A 17921-nucleotide genomic window follows, 5' to 3' on the forward strand; every position below is an offset into this window, starting at 1 on the left:
GTCCGTCATGCAGGTTCGTCATGGACTCAATTTGTTTAAGGAGTCTATGACGGCCCGTCGTGCCAACGACGGTCCGTCCTTCACTTCGTCGCCAAGTTCAGAGAGTCGAATTCAGTACCCAAATTTCAGAAGTCTAAGTATTCTGGAACGAGACACCTGCGACGGTCCATCGTGCCCACGACGGTTCGTCCTGCAAGTCCGTCGCCAAGTTCAGAGAGTCGATTTCAGTACCCAAATTTCAGAAGTCTAAGTCTTTTGGAACGAGACCCCCTCGACGGCCCATCGTGTCCATGACGGTCCGTCGTGGGTTCCGTCGACTCACACTGTTTTTCCAGAAATAAAATCTGCAGCTCAAAACGACTAAACAGGTCGTTACAGATATGCTTGTATTTATGAAATTGATGTAAATCCCTTGAGGGTGCTTTTAGATAAAGGTGTCAATGAGAATGTGAATGTTTTTCTCACATGCTACTATAATCATGATTGTTAAAGGTTTTATCACATAATAATTCATAAAGTGAAGAGATTTTCTCACCTAAGGTGAATAAAGATTTAAAGCGTTATTCTAGTTGAATGTAGTTTGAATTTATAGCTTAATTGTGTCTTTCCATGTAAAATGAAATAATACGACTATTTTTGTCCGAAACTATGTGTCCATGTAAGATGTCTAATCTAGTGGATCCATGTAATCTAGAAGTTTATGGTAATTACCTCGGAAAGTAGGACTTCTCTTTTCGGTGCAGAATAGACACATGATGCCATGCATAGCTCAGATGGTTTGTGTTGTTCAATGATAAGCATCCCAGAAAAATAAACTAGGTTACTTTTAAAGTATATTACAAAGTGTTTTCAATATGTTTAGCTTTAATTTACCATGATTATTATTTGTGTTTTCTCACTTCTTATATTATGCTCTAGCTTGGTCATTGCATGTCATGTGAAGTCCTTTTAGCATGATTTTATATCATTTATGCATTGCTATCATACTTAGTACATTCCATTTACTAATACATACTTGTGCCTACATTGTTTCACTAATGTAGAGTCTGACACTCCTACATTGCAAACTTTTGGCTAGTTGGTCTCTCTCTTTGAATTCCAAGAATGGTGAATCCTCATGTTTCAAGGACTGAGACACTTGTTTAATTTTCTTCATTTCAATTTTCACACATTGTTTGTGGTGTATGGGTTATGTCCCAACCATTTGTTTTGATGTATTAGATGAATTATTTAAACTATGTTAGACTTCTGCTTTGTCAAACTCTCTTATGATATAAAAACACTCTTTTGAACTGTATTTATTTGTATTACCTAGTATGATGTATGGTAAGTTACATGTGTAGAACCTTTCAGGGTTCTACACGTCATGTTATTCCTAGGGTATACATTGAGTCATAAAAACCTAGAAATATATTATTTATACAAGGTCAAAGTGGACCAACTACCACCTAATGAGTCCAGAAATTGGACATATATTTTAATAGAAATATTGTCCTCAAATGCATATTTAGCTCAATATTTGATGAAAACTCTCAAATTTCAGGTATTTGAAGTTTGAAGGAAAGAATGGACACTACGTAGTAAAAAAGAACACAAAGGGGCTTTAAAAATGAAGAAATGAATGTCTAAGGATCGACGAGTCTAATTGGAAAGTCGTCGAAAGGTATTACTGCTCCTTTTATTGAAGTGTGTTGATACCTAAAGGAAAGGATCAAATTTGCGGTGAAAAGGAGAAGTTGGCGCATTGACGAATAGTTCCGCGAAGCAGTACTATGTCGCCCAATGACCCAAAGCATGATGATGTTGAAGGTGGTGCAAGACGGCAGTGAACTACACCAAAGGGCAACTCGCTATATGGTTTCCAACGAAAGAAGTCGAATGATCAACTGCAACACTGATCGGACAAAACTATAAATACTAGTTAGCGTTCTAGTTTACAGTGGCGGACAATATGATAATTTTTGTATACAATATTAATTTTTCATATTTTTGCTCTGTGTTTTAAGAGGGTTTTTGAAGACTTGAAGATCCAAAGGGTTTCATCTCAAATATTTGGACATAGGTCTTTTGGATTCTTCATTTTTGGCGTGTATCAAGACTTAAATCTTCATAATCGGTTGAATTTGATCTCAATTTGGTATAAATTTCTATCTCTCATACATGTGTGGTTAAAACCCCCAATTCTTGGGGTGTGATATTGTGAATACAAGTTATAGTAGTTCTTCGGTCTTGCTTGTTGTTAGTTTATTTGTATTTTAAATGTGATTTCGTCTAGTAGTTATGGATAAATCTAATGAGTTGTAGTTTCAAATATAATCTCATCTACGTTTTTCGGCTTGCGAGAAAGAGAGGTCCTGGCCGGGAGGAGTGGGTCAACATGAGGTTCAGCTCGAGAGAGTGGACTTAGTATCATTCCCACACACTCAGCTCGAGAAAGTGATTGGCTTAAGGCGGAGGTTGTTCTTCATGCGGTAAGTGGGTCTCTTAGAGGATCACATTTGAAACGGGGTAAGTTTCTCCAAAGAGAGAGCTTATCCCCCTTAAAATCTAGTCTAGTCACAAATATTCTATAAATTCTCTATCAAAAACATGTACCCAATAATTTAGTCTAGCCCTTAAACCTACTCGCATCCCAAGAACCCCCTTATCATTATTTAGAACACTTTGTTTATTTTGTTGTTTTTACTATGCCCTTTTCAAATTAGGTTGTTAATTTAAGGAAAGTTACCCGAAATAGGAGGGATATTTTAATATTTTCCTTGCCCCCACTTATTCTAAACGCAAATTACACCCAATTAAGGGTGTAAACTGATTAGAATTAGTTTCATTCATCCCCAAAATCATTAAGGATTTTCGAGAGAACATTCAAGAGGAGAAAAAGTTCAAAGATCGAGTTTTGTTCAAGAAATTAAAGATTTCGCCAAGGCGCTAGTTCTTCGAGGTATGTAAGCTTCCATAGTGTTGGGCTTGTTCACCAACATGTCAATCATAAGTTTCTTACTAAGCATTTTAATTTCATGATTCGTTCTTGATAAGTGTTCTTGTAGTTTCCTTATAAATTAAGTTTTGAGGTATGATTCTAGTTATGTCAACTTCAAAAAAACATCTCTTAGAATATAAATTGTTACGTGGGCCATAGCATATAAAAATAAAGGAATTCAAGATTATTTCGATCTTTTTCAAGATTCTTCTGCAAGGTAAGTTTTTTGTCAAAGAATTCCATTCTTTTCAACACAGATTTTTCCATACAATTATGTATCACTAATGAAAATCATAATTCTTGTGCATATAGATTTCAAGAAACTTATTAAATATTCTTAAGAAATGTTTTCTTGATTGTTTACTTTCAAGCTAGAGTATCAATGCTTCTAAAAATATTTTTCTTCAAAATTCTTCAAGAACCTTATTCTTTCTGGTATATACGGCTATAATAGTGTTGGAATATTTCGTCCTCACGTCTTACATTTTCAAATCACTAAAAGAGAAATATAGGATTATACCCCTAAGTCTGAGTATTCTTGAGATAAGTTGATTTAAGTTCTTGATTTTATGGTTATTTTAAAATTTTTATTTTTAATTATTGAGTTTCTATATTTTTATTGAGATCCTTATTAGATTTGTTCATGTCTATAATCCAGCATTAAACCTATTTTGAGTTGTAAATTTTTTATTAGATTTTAAATCCAACACATGAGTTCTTAAACTGAGTTTTTGAGAAAGTAAAGATGAGTTTTGAGAAACAGTTTTGAAACATGATTAGTTTGACAGTTGAGTATACAACCAATGTTTAATCAACATAATATCTAGTTATGTCATCAATTTTTATGTAGTATGTTGTCCAGATTTATCATCAATGTTGTATGACATCCTGAGTCATCAATGATCATATTAAAATTATGATTTTAATATATTTTTGGGGAGGATTTTGCAAGTATGACTTCGGTAAGAGTATTGGGAGGACTATATATTTCCAGAGGTATCAATTTTTACATTGATAAAAGAGAAACTGAGATTTATATAAGAGTTTTGAGCAGTTTGAGTACCATCTCTTTTAAGAGAGGGAGTTTTGAGTGATAATCTCAAAATACAGAAAGAGTTATGTTTTTAAATATATGAGCTAGTTATATTTTGGGAGTGGTATTGAACACCAATATAAGGGTGAGTTGTAACAACTCACAACCTCTGTAAACCATGTAGCCTACGTGGGTAGAAAGGGTAGTACTTTTTTATATGATTCCTTAATACTTTTAGCATAGAGTAGTGGATCAACTTAGTTGAGAGGTTCTATACCCTAACAAAGTATAGGACAGTTCTGGAAGCGCGGGTGAGACAATATATCATCACATATATCATAGTGTTGGTTGTAAGTTAGAGAAAATTTTAGAAAGTTATCTTGTATTTTACATATTCAAATTGAGTTATTATTGTATTCTTCAGTACATTTAGTTATTGTCTCTACTGTTAAAAGACTTCCATATATTGCATATTTTAAAGAATAATGCCCAAATACCTCCTCAACCTATGCCCGAAATCTCAGAGACACACTTATACTATACAAAGGTCTATTACCCCCTTGAACTTACTTTATTAATAATTTTTAACCCCCTTTTAACCTACATGGCACTATCTTGTGGGCCCAACGATGGTTGAATTTTTTTTTCAAACTAGTGCCACGTACGCGGAAAAGGGGTAGAAAATTAATTATAAAATAAGTTCAGGGGGTAATAGGACCTTAGTAAAGTATAAGTGTGTCTCTAGGATTTTGGGCATAGGTTGAGGGTGTACTTGTGCACTTATGTTCATATAATTTATGCGTTAGCTAGGTGTATACTCTTCCGTAAACCTTATTAAGAGAAGAACTTTAAGAGGATGGTACTTTAGAACTTGAGTAGTATTTCGTCCTAAAAGATAGTATTAAATACAAGATTATGAGTGGTAGTAGTGGAATTTCCCAGAATTTGAGGAAAATATATCGAGGTTCGATAATTTAAGGAAAAGAGATAGGTATGGGGAAGATTATGTGATTGCATTCATGCACTCAGTCAGTAATAAGCAGTAAGTTTCCCTTATGAGAAAAATAAGGAATTATAATGTTGTGGAGAGTTCTAGATAGAAGAAAGAGGACAATTACTATTCATGATGAGATAGATTATATTTTACTAAAGAATAGAGTTGATGTGAATAGGTCATCATGTTAGAGAAGACTAAGTTCATATGTTGAATAATCGAGCAGAGTATTCATGAGGTGGTAGACCCAAGCTAGGCTTAAGAGTTTTGGAGGGGGAAACCCCATGGTAGTCAGAAGATGATAAAACTATTTGAGAGATAATGTGCACTAAGTGAGTAAGTAGTACTTAAATTGTGAAGTTGAATATAATGGTAATTTTTGAGTATGGGTGTAGATGACTAAAAGTCAATAATTCTTGTATGATACTTCTGTTAGAACTTCTTTAAATATGATTATGACTTATCTCATATGCCCATTAACTATGTCATATGTTGACTTATGATTATATGATGCTCATGTTGGAGTTTATTCTATTACAATGATATATATTGTCTATTTCATATGTTTACTAACCATTTTGAGATGCTCTTTTGTTGTTTTTATAGCTTTCACACTTGGTACATTTTTTAGTAACACATACTTCGCCTACATTCTAACCAAATGTAGGGTTTCGGAGATTGAGTTCCTTTGGAGGATAGGTTTCTAAAAAGCAAGAAGAATTTAAGATTTGGTGAGTCCTCATAGCTTCAAGAAAAAACCCATTATTTTACTTTATGTAATTTCTTCATGTTTTACACTTTTATATGCGATGTGTCCCAAGACATTTATTCAAGAGTCTCATAGATGGTTTGAGACTAAGGTATAGTAATGACTTACGCTTGCTTTATGAAAAATGATTTCGATTGTATGGGTTTAAAAGAAATTTTAAATTTTCCGTACTTTTATATTGCTTGTGTTATGATTATGGTAAGGGCTTCTATGATACCCTTTAAGGGTGAAGTACACCATGTTACACCTACGGTATACCCTTGGGTCGTTACATTGGCGTAAAGATCTTTCGGGTTCATAGTGAGGTTCGACAAGTTATCATTTCTTAGCCAGACCTGAGAATCAAATGCAAGAAATATAAGAGGAAAGATCAAGTTATCAATACTTCAACGATATAATTGTAAACTTAATAAAATCAACTATAATTCAATTTCCAAGTCCCAAGCAGGTGCAACAAAAACTTGTTGCCACCCAATATACACACAAGTGTACGTGGTCACTCCATTAATATAGTTTCTTGAAGAAACGAGTTTTCGCTTCCAACATACTTATGATCTACTTATATTCAATACTAGATTCCTTAATAAAAAAGTAACTATTTAAAAGAGTTTGATGATTATTAACTACTATTATGAATTGAGTAGTAACTAAAGAAAATAATTGTGAATAACTTTAAAGTGATGATTCAACCAAGTAAAAGACAATTCCGGAACTAATTTCGGTTATCAAGTTAGTGGTTTACAGGGTTAATTGTATGAGTCGGGTCTCTTGACCTTTAGTCGCCTACGCCAAATAGTTGTTCTAACTATATCATTGAGTGGGGATAGACATGTCTAACTTGAGAGCATTTATACTTCATGTTAATTTGTTCATCCGAGTGTCATTCCTTAACACAAATCAACTCAATGAATCATCGAGATTTCTATATTCTTTGGTCTATCTACCTTATCCTTTCTCGATTTTAAGAATAGACAATAGTATTATTTCTATGGTGATCAAGCATGAAATACTAAAACAAGAATATAAAAGTAACTTATAATGATAACCAAAATTAGTTCAAAAGCCTTAAATATTCAACGTTCAATCCATAGCTACAACCCCAAAACAAGGGTGTTTACCCACTCACGATACTTGAAAACCGCATAAGATAATTGTTCATGCGATTTCTAAAATAAAATAGAGTTAGAGAATAGAAACCTATTACAGAACTTGAATTCTTGCTCGCGCACACCAAAAATTAGTTGAACCCCATAACCAAACCTAGGTTCATATTAAAGCCAACTTCCATCAAAACGTCCACCAGACCTTAGGGCATCATACCCAAATCACACCTCCCGTGTTGGTGCGACGCGCTGCCAGTGTGGAAACATAGAGCCTCACTAAAAATCTAGTGCATCGCACCTTCGTTGCGCCAGTGATGCTAGGGCATCGCCCCAGCTAATATTCTTTGTGTCATTTCATCGTATTGAACTCCCTTTCTTGCTTGCATCAATCACTTCTCTTAGGAACCATGCAAAATCATCAATCATGTATATTAGTATATAATAATCGCAATTCTACGTTAAACATTCTAGTTATATTAGCGGATGTCCTTGACTTACGTTAAAATTTGGGTAATTTGTAGTAATTGGACATATAATATGCCCAAGATTATTATTCCTTAGTGTTATCACGAAACATAAGGAAGAAGAAGCTAGGGTTCACTTCAAGATTCAAATTCATCATAACTCTTATGACTTGATCACTAAGGTAAGTTAGTATTCATAAATGCAGTCCATTCCTCCGTCGGGTTCCCAAGATCTTCCAATTTAATAAGTTTAATTCACAATTCAGAGTTAGGTTTTTATTCAATATACGTGGGTTCTTCTCAATTATGACTTAATTGGATTTTTCTCATCTTGTATTTATGTATTAAAGTAATTACATGTTTTGAAGTGAAATTTAGATGAATATGTATGATCCATGATTTTTACTATGGACATATGTTGAAGTTTATAAACCATGAACTACTAACTGAAGATTCATAAAGATATGCTTGCATTTACGAAATTGATTTAAATCCCTAGAGGGTGCTTTTAGATAAAGGTGTCAATGAGAATGTGAATGTTTTTCTAACATGCTACTATAATCATGATTCTGAAAGGTTTTATCACATAATAATTCATAAAGTTGAGAGATTTTCTCACCTAAGGTGAATAATGTTTTAAAGAGCTATTCTAGTTGAATGTAGTTTGAATTTATAGCTTAATTGTGTCTTTCCATGTAAAATGAAATAATATGACTATTTTTGTGAGATTTTACATAACACCACGAAGACATTGAGATGGAGGCACTCCTGTTGGTAGAAATTTTTTCCCTAGCAGCAATTTCCTTGTCCCCAACTTTGTGTCCATGTAAGATGTCTAATCTAGTGGATCCATGTAATCTAAAAGTTTATGGTAATTACCTCGGAAAGTAGGACTTCTCTTTTCGGTGCAGAATAGACACATGATGCCATGCATAGCTCAGATGGTTTGTGTTGTTCAATGATAAGCATCCCAGAATAATAAACTAGGTTACTTTTAAAGTATATTACAAAGTGTGTTAAATATGTTTAGCTTGAATTAACCATGATTATTATTTGTGTTTTTTCACTTCTTATATTATGCTCTAGCTTGGTCATTGCATGTCATGTGAAGTCCTTTAAGCATGATTTTATATCATTTATGCATTGCTATCATACTTAGTACATTCCATTTACTAATACATACTTGTGCCTACATTGTTTCACTAATGTAGAGTCTGACACTCCTACATTGCAAACTTTTGGCTAGTTGGTCTCTCTCTTGGAATTCAAAGAAAGTTGAATCCTCATGTTTCAAGGACTGAAACACTTGTATAATTTTCTTCATTTCAATTTTCACACATTGTTTGTGGTGTATGGGTTATGTCTCAACCATTTGTTTTGATGTATTAGATGAATTATTTAAACTATGTTAGACTTCTGCTTTGTCAAACTCTCTTATGATATAAAAACACTCTTTTGAACTGTATTTATTTGTATTACCTAGTATGATGTATGCTAAGTTGCATGTCTAGAACCTTTCAGGGTTCTACACGTCATGTTATTCCTACTGTATACATTGAGTCATAAAAACCTAGAAATATAATTATTTATACAAGGTCCAAGTGGAACAACTACCACCTAATGAGTCCAGAAATTGGACTCATTAAGGGATATATTTTAATAGAAATATTGTCCTCAAATGCATATTTATCTCAATATTTGATGAAAACTGTCAAATTTCAGGTATTTGAAGTTTGAAGGAAAGAATGGACACTACGTAATTAAAAAAAATAAAAGGGCCTTAAAAATGAAGAAATGAATGTCTAAGGATCGACGAGTCTTAATTGGAAAGTCGTCGAAGGGCATTACTACTCCTTTTATTCAAGTGTGTTGATACCTAAAGGAAAGGATCAAATTTGCGGTGAAAATGAGAAGTTGGTGCATTGACGAATAGTTCCGCGAAGCAGTACTATGTCGCCCAATGACCCAAAGCATGATGATGTTGAAGGTGGTGCAAGACGGGAGTAAACTAAACCAAAGGGCAACTCTCCTAGATAGTTTCCAACGAATGAAGTCGAATGATCAGCTGCAACACCGATCGGACAAAACTATAAATACTAGTTAGCGTTGTAGTTTATAGTGCCGAACAATATTATAATTTTTGTATAGAATATTAATTTTTCATATTTTTTCTCTATGTTTGAGAGGGTTTTTGAAGACTTGAAGATCCAAAGGGTTTCATCTCTAATATTTGGACATTGGTCTCTTAGATTTTTCATTTTTGGCGTGTATCAAGACTTAAATCTTCATAATCGGTTGAATTTGATCTCAATTTGGTATAAATTTCTATCTCTTATACATGTGTGATTAAAACCCCCAATTCTTGGGGTGTGATATTGTGAATACAAGTTATAGTAGTTCTGGGGTCTTGCTTGTTTTTAGTGTATTCGTAGTTTAAATGTGATTTCTTCTAGTAGTGATGGATAAATCTAATGAGTTGTAGTTTCAAATATAATCTCATCTATGTTTTCCGGCTTGCGAGAAAGAGAGGTCATGGCCGGGTGGAGTGGGTCAACATGAGGTTCAGCTCGAGAGAGTGGACTTAGTATCATTCCCACACACTTAGCTCGAGAGAGTGAGTGGGTTAAGGCGGAGGTTGTTCTTCATGCTGTAAGTGGGTCTCTTAGAGGATCACATTTGAAACGGGGTATGTTTATCCAAAGAGAGAGCTTATCCCCCTTAAAGTCTAGTCTAGTCACAAATATTCTATGAATTCTCTATCAAAAACATGTACCCAATAATTTAGTCTAGCCCTTAAACCTACTCGCCTCCCAAGAACCCCTTTATCATTATTTAGAATTCTCTAATAATTTATAATGTTTTTAACGAATAATGTTTGTGACTATGACTAATTGAAACTAAATTTTAATTTTCTATTAATTCTCACAACCACTCCCTTTTGAAACTATTGAACCTCAGGAACAATGTCCTCGCATTTAAAAAAGTAGGGGATGAGACGATTCAAGAAATGTGGCTGAAGTTTCAAGTAGTGTCGCAGACATGCCCCACTCATGGGATGACAAACAAGGTGATACAAGAGAGATTCTATTAGGGTCTTGGACCTGAAAACAAAATTAATGTTGATATACTTTTTCACGAGTGGTATCCTAAACCAGCCCTATAAAGTCGTAGCCGAACTCCTAAATGAAATGATTAAGACCAACAAGGAGACCATGAAGAAAAAAGAGTGGGATGCACAACTAGATCAATTGGATTGTTTATCCAAAAGAGTCATGGAGTTTGAAGTACAAACTTCAGAGAAAGGTGAACACTTCTCCCTTCGAAAGCATATGAAGGAGAGGAAGAAGGAGGGAGTACAAGAGGATGAGTTCCTCTCACTATTTCAAAAAAAATTGATAATCAACAGACGAAAGAGCTTCTTAAGTTTTGTACTTATATTAGGGTTGTTCTATCTATCATGATGTTTTATATGCTTTTGTGGATGTTTGAGCTTATGTCTCCCCTTTTTATTTTAATTACAAAATTTATTTTGACCCTTCCGAAAAATTTCAAATTTTTCACAAATTTTCACCACTACTTGCTTGCGCTTACATGTGGTTGTTCCTTAGAAAATTTGAGTCTCGATTTCAATCAATATTGATGACTTAAATAGTACTTTGAATCGAACAAAAATGAATTTGCATCTTTGATGAGGCCAAATGAAGTCGCGTAGAAAATATGTGAACTCTTTGAATCTCATTGTAATTAACCATTTATCAAATTGAATTTCTTTTGATGAAAGTCGCACACTAGCCAAACCGTAGAGTCTTGTTTGACTTAAGTATCGATGCCTTGTGTGATAATCTTACCTTGAACCATGCATGACAACACCTAGATTTTTCCCCGGTTGTCCAGTCGATTAAGTAAGGCTTTCTGTTGATATGATCTTAGGAAATTTTGTAGAGTGTGAGACAACTTGACATATACCTCTTTTGTAACCTCCCTTGTGAGTGTGTGAACTTCCCTTGAGAACTCCTTGAACCTTAACCTTGTTTGGCAGAAATTGGATGAAAACTAGACCTTTCTTAATCCATTTCCCATAATCCTCATGATTTTTGGTTTTATTGAAAAACCCAACTTAGGTAAGAATCCTATGTTGGGGGTGTGGTAAAAAGAAAAGGGGAACATTAAGAAGAGCAAGGAAAGTCTCCCTTAACCGATGGTGTTGCAAAAAATAGAAACCCTCCATATAATAAAAAGAAGAGAGAAGAAAAATAAAAAGAAAAAGAAAAGAATGAAAAAGAAAGTTGTCGAATAAGTACAAAAGAAATAGGGTTTCCAAGAAATCGATGGAAGTGAATAATAGGATGACTTATGAGCGCTAGAGAAAATGTTGAAGGAAGAAGAAAGGAAGTGTTGTAGGGACCACATTAATGAGGATCATGGTCACTAAGACTAAATTACCATACCTTTGCACTCAGCCCCTTTACAAGCCTTTAAAAGACCTTTTTAATCTTGAGAGAGCTTGAACAAATGTTGAATGGAAAATACGGGCAAGCCTATGGGTAAAATCATGCATTGTGTTCCTCTTTTTTAATGTGAGTGTTGTATTTGATTCCGTAACTTTAATTTATTATGCCTTTGTTTGTGAGAATGGAATCATCATTTGTGTGAAGGAAATCAAATGCTTTTGTTGAGCTTGAACTTAAATTTGAAGAAAGTACTGCGAGCTTGAGAATCTTTACTAATGATGTGTCACAATTTGAATCTTGAGTACACAATCGATCCTCGCATGAGTAATTTGAGTTTTGTTGTGTACCTTCATGATTGAATCTTGAGTAACACTTTTTGAGGCATGCTTGTTGAACTACTAAATTTTGATCAAAATTTTATGTTTGGGTGTTGATGAGTCCACAAATTGGACTCATTTAGGGATATATTTTAATAGATATAGTGTCCTCAAATTCTTATTGTATCTTAATATCTGATGAAAACTCTCAAGTTTCAGGTATTTGAAGTTTTTAGGAAAGCATGGACACTATGTCACAAAAAGATCTTAAAATAAAGAAGAAATGAAGGTCTGAGGATTGCTGAGTCCACTTGGCGAGTCACCAAAGTGGTCTTACTTCGCCTATTGTTCTAGTATGTTGAGACTTAAAGGAAATGATCAAATATGTAATGCAAAAAACCAGTCTGTGCATCGCCTATTAGTTCCCAAAAGCAATACTATTTCGCCCAATGACCCAAAGCACCACAATGATGAAGGCTGGTGCAAGACGTCCCGAACGACACCGAACGGGGAATCACCAAGTCAATCGAAGATTCCGACTAATGATGCCGAATGATCTACTGGAGCTTAGATATGAGAAAACAATAAATACTAGATATAGTTGTACTTTAGAGTGTCTAACAATATTATAATGTTCGTCTAGAATCGTACTTTTTCATATTTCTGCTCTAAGTTTGAGAGGGTTTGAAGACTTGAAGATCCAAAGGGTTTCATACACACTTGAATTCAAGATCAATTTGGCATAAATTTCTATCTCTTATACATGTGTGGCTATAACCCCAATTCTTGGGGTGTGATTTTGTGAATATGGGTTAGATTAGTCGTTGAGTCTTGCATGTTGTTAGTTTATTCGTAGTTTAAATGTGATTTTTTAGTAGTTTTCAATGAATCTAATGAGGTTGTAGTTGTAAATATAATCTCATATATGTGTTTCCGACTTGTTTGAGAGAGAGGCCGTGAAACTAAGACTACTAAATTGATGGTTAGGGGGAGTGTATCAACATGAGGTCCAGCTCGAGAGAGTGAACCTTAGTCTCATTCCCACACACTCAGCTCCAGAGATTGAGTGGGTTATGGCGGAGGTTGTTCTTCATGCGGCAAGTGTGTATGAGGGAGGAACTCATTTGAAATAGGGTAAGTTGCTCCAGAGAGAGCTTATCCCCCTTAAATTCTAGCCTAGTCATAAATATTCTAAGAATTCTCTATCAAAAACATGTACACAACAATTAGTCTAGCACATCTTCTTAATCGTATCCCAAGAATCCCCTCTCATTATTTAGAAAGCTTTGTTTAATTTGTTGTTTTTACTTACTAGTGACAACCCCCCCCCCAATTGATAATTGACGCTTGCGTCACCCCTTTTAATCTAGAATGTTTCTAACTACGACTAATTAGAACAAAATTATAATTTTCTATTAATTCTGACAACCACTCCCTTGGGACACGACCCCAACCCTTTGTTGGGTTAGGATACTATTGCACGATCGTAGACACTTGTATTGGAAGTTGTGTCTTGATTATGCAAACATCATCACCTAATAACAAAAGCTATAAGGTAAATACTAGCTACCGCCTAACAATTCGTCTCATTGGTTGTTGTTGTTTACCTATTGGAATCTCATTTTCTTTTATGCTAATGAATGATAAATTTTGAACATCCCTCATAGTCTCCCTTGGATATCTCAAACACAATGCTAAGGTTCTAAAAAGTAATTTCATCCCCATTAGTATTCTTGCTAGCATCTTTTCACAAGAACGCCTCCTTTTTATTCTCAACATCCAAAATAGCTAAGAGCTTCATGGGGGACAAGACAGGGGACAGAATGCTCATTGACTCCCTAACTAGCCTCCATACGAGCAACACCAATAGAAGTGGCATGCTCTATCGGAGGCACTATAAATTCCCTCAGTAGTTCTGTCATCGAGGTCATGTCAAACTGAACTCTCTCAAATAGGCCCACTAGCCATGGATATTTCAATTTTTAAAAAAAGAAATTGTCAAGAAAAAGAAGAAGAAGTTAGATGGTATATTATTAAAAGTAGGGATAATGCACAAGTACCCCCTCAACCTATGCCCGAAATCTTAGAGATACACTTATACTATACTAAGCTCCTATTACCCTTCTAAACTTATTTTATTAATAATTTTCTGCCCCTTTTCGGCCTACGTGGCACTTTTTTGTGGGCCCAACGCTAGTTTACTTTTTCTTTCAAGCTAGTGCCACGTAGGTCGAAAAGGGGTAAAAAAGTACTTATAAAATAAATTCAAGGAGGTAATAGGACCTTAGTATAGTATAAGTGTGTATCTAAAATTTCGGGCATAGGTTGAGGGGGTACTTGTGCATTTTCCCTTAAAGTAACAGTATTAGATACAAATCCTAAAAGGATGCACCTATTAGGGGAGGAAAATTTAAATAACTCTATATGTTGAGTAGTATAACTTAGAAATTCAAATATCTAAGATAATTCTTAATATCTTATTTATAGAAGTTCATAACATCTATATTTGCAAATAAATTTAAATTATTTTTTCACTATTTTATAATATTACAATGAATTGTCGATGGAAAAATTGTACCATCATTATCTAGATGTCTTATAAGTAATTTTGTTTCAAAGATGAAAACATTGCTTGTTTGTTACAAGAGGATCATAATTTGAAATTAAATATTCAACAATTTTATTATTCTATCACAAATTAGATAATTTGAGGTCAATATGTATATTGGTGAAAAGAAAATTTGACCACGATATAATTTTCATTTTGAGATGGATTACAACTACAACAAATTTATAACATAACCAAAAAGACAATGCTCTTTTTTGGAATATTAGTAATTCTTATTGTTGAATGGTAAATGAAATTGGGGCATAAATAATTGGGATCATTCTTGAACTTCAATATGTGCACACATGTCACTGATTTTGAGCCGGTCAAAATGAAATATTTTGTGCACACCTGCCACTAAGATGCATTGGAAGTAAATACTTAATGCATACTATGTTTTATTAAATAAGATATACATAAAAAAAAACTATTTTCCTCAATTAATTTTATTCCCTAGCCTCTTTTTTTCTGAAACTTAATTGTTTGTTATATTTTTTTTTTTTTGGGTCCAAAAGGAGGAAAAGAGAAGAAGGGAAAGGAAAAGGTAGCGAAAAATCAACTATAAGAAGATTTTTTTTAGATCTAACCCAACGATTAACCCTCTTTTTTGTAGATAGATCTTCTTGGACTTTGAATTTTTCTTGAGCCTCAAAAGGTGAGCTCTTTTTTAGAATGAAAATTGTCTTCTCTTTTTTCTTCTTTTTTTTCTTCAATTTTTAGTGTTATACTAAAAATTGTGTTGTTTTTGTTCTATTTTTGCAGAATGAAGAGACTGAAATCTGATGTAGTTAATACACCACCATTTAAGCAGCCAATTTGTTCTTCCAATGAAGAATCGTAAGTTCATGCCTTTAATTAACTTTATTCTATGTGTGTGGTAATTTTTATATACATGTTTGTTCCCAACTCTTTTGATTTGCCAAAATCAAGCATTGGATTAAAGTGGATTATCATATTACTGAGCTGCTACTTGTGTTTAAGAACATTACAAGTTGACCTAATACATCAAGTGCCCCCTAAAATAATATTTTATTTAGATACTCGAATTATAATGTGTTCAAATTATATTGAGCACATGAACAAATGAAAAATGTTTTATTAGATACTTTGAGTTTGAGTTTTAGAAACATTTTGCATACAAGTATCAATAACAAAGATTTGTTAAACTCTTAAAATATGTTACCTCCTTTAATTATACAGATTGACCTTCGTACGACTTAAAACCTCAAGCATGTTCCAATAGGTATCGGTATGACTAATTAAATGAGATAACTTATTTTATGTTGTTAACCTATGTAGCTAGAAATGTTCGAAAATGCAACAAGTATTTAAAAATAAAAAAGAACATATGAGCATGTGTTTCAATGCTCAGTTGGAATGTATGGTAAATCAAGTGTCTACATATATTCTCATGACAAAATTAATGTTAAGTCTTCCATTGTTGTATGTGTCTAAAATATTTTATTTTCTATGTCAAAAAATGTTTTTACTTTATCTTTCAGGATTTAGTTAGGTGTGAAGATATATTACCCGTGTTACTAGAATTTGAGCTATAATCTTTTACATTTTCACTTAGTTTACTTAATGTTAGACCACACCATACATTTTTCAGCAATATATTTAACTGGCTACTAATGGTTATGGTTCTGATATTTTTATTTTTTCTATCTCTTGGAAGAATAAGGTGTGTTAGCAGCATAGATCCAGATGCTACTCTGTCTTATATAAGGCAGATTAAGATTAAGGACACATTTGTAGACCAAGAGGGAAAGTATGAAATGTTAGTTGATGTGATGAAAGACTTGAAGGCTGGAAGGTTTGAAACTAAAATTTACCTATGGTCATGATCTTTATCAAAACATATTCTAATTTTGTGACTTATATGGAATATGTCTATAAATATTCCTTACAGAATTAATCCTGTTGGTGTCATAGAAAGAGTAGGAGAATTGTTTAAAGGATATCCTAGTTTGATCATTGGATTTAATGCTTACTTGCCCAATGGCTATGAAATAATGCTCAGTGATGAAGAAAAGGCTTCTTTGAAGAACGCAACTAACTATGAACAAGAACGCAATTTTGTGGAAAATATAAAGGTTACATTTTTGCTATGTTATGATTTTACTAATAAGAGTAGGACTTATTCTTGTTTTAATACATTAGTCCTAATTTTACTTTTAACTTCTTGCAGAAGTGTTTGTAAATGACAATGAGTACAAATTATTCATAGATATTATGATGATGTATAAGAAAGACAGAAAAGACCTCAACGAAGTGTATCATGAGGTGATAATTTTTTTAAAAAAAAGTTGGATACATAGACATCATAGACAATTTTTATGTTCTTATTTCTTACTATTTTAATAAATGTGTAGGTTGCGGTACTTTCTAATGACCATCATGACTTGCTAGATGAGTTCTCTGAATTCTTGAAAGATTCAGTTACTCCCAATCCATTATCAAGTTACTCCTTGTATTAGATCCCCTCTTGCCCTGTGGTTATGATATAATCCTTAATGATGAAGTCAAGCCTCTGAAGAAATCAATTCACTTCGAACAAGTATTCAACTTTGTTAACAAAATAAAGGTTACATTTCGATTACCTTATGATTTTACTAATTAAAGTCTTCTTTTTTCTTCTTCAAAACACTTTTGTAATACCTTATTAACTTGTACCGACTTGCAGAAACATTTAGTAACTAACCATGAGTACAAATCCTTCTTAGATATTATGAACAAGTGTAGGAAGGAGCGCAAGGATGTCAAAGACGTGTACCATGAGGTGGCCATTTCTTTTTAATATTTTGAGTACATAGATATTATAGACAATCTTTATATTCTTGTTCATTACTACATTTTTCTTATATTTGTAGGTTTCCGTACTTCTCAATGACCGTCCAGATTTGCTTGATGAGTTATCTGGATTCTTGCCAGATTCAGTTACTACTAATATGTTGTCTAATTTGGACGGAAATAAAAATTGATGAAGTGACATACATGACTCTTGTTGTGCTATTTGGGTCAAATTTACAGTTAATATGTGGATTTAATAGAATTACATAATTTACATTGTTTAATTTAGAACTTAGATTGTTGTACTTGATTATTCATCAATCGTATTAATTAGTCCTGCATCGTTTAATTGATATTCAACTTTTACTATATGTGAGGTTTATTTTTTTCATTTATATCATTTTGGTAA

General features: G+C 33.4%; 1 protein-coding gene across 1 annotated transcript in view; it reads left to right on the forward strand.

Annotated features, from left to right (window-relative positions):
* LOC114074266 (paired amphipathic helix protein Sin3-like 1) overlaps positions 1 to 17703 on the forward strand; it is a 54783-nt gene extending 37080 nt beyond the window's left edge. The window contains exons 6-11 of the mRNA XM_027912129.1: positions 15482 to 15556; positions 16398 to 16535; positions 16632 to 16815; positions 17095 to 17160; positions 17406 to 17501; positions 17593 to 17703. Of these exons, the coding sequence (XP_027767930.1) occupies positions 15482 to 15556; positions 16398 to 16535; positions 16632 to 16815; positions 17095 to 17160; positions 17406 to 17501; positions 17593 to 17703 (670 nt within the window). The remainder of the gene's footprint in view (positions 1 to 15481; positions 15557 to 16397; positions 16536 to 16631; positions 16816 to 17094; positions 17161 to 17405; positions 17502 to 17592) is intronic.
* The last annotated feature ends 218 nt before the right edge of the window (positions 17704 to 17921 follow it).

This window comes from Solanum pennellii, chromosome 10, assembly GCF_001406875.1.
Source record: "Solanum pennellii chromosome 10, SPENNV200".
In the NCBI taxonomy this organism is placed as follows: Eukaryota; Viridiplantae; Streptophyta; class Magnoliopsida; order Solanales; family Solanaceae; genus Solanum; species Solanum pennellii.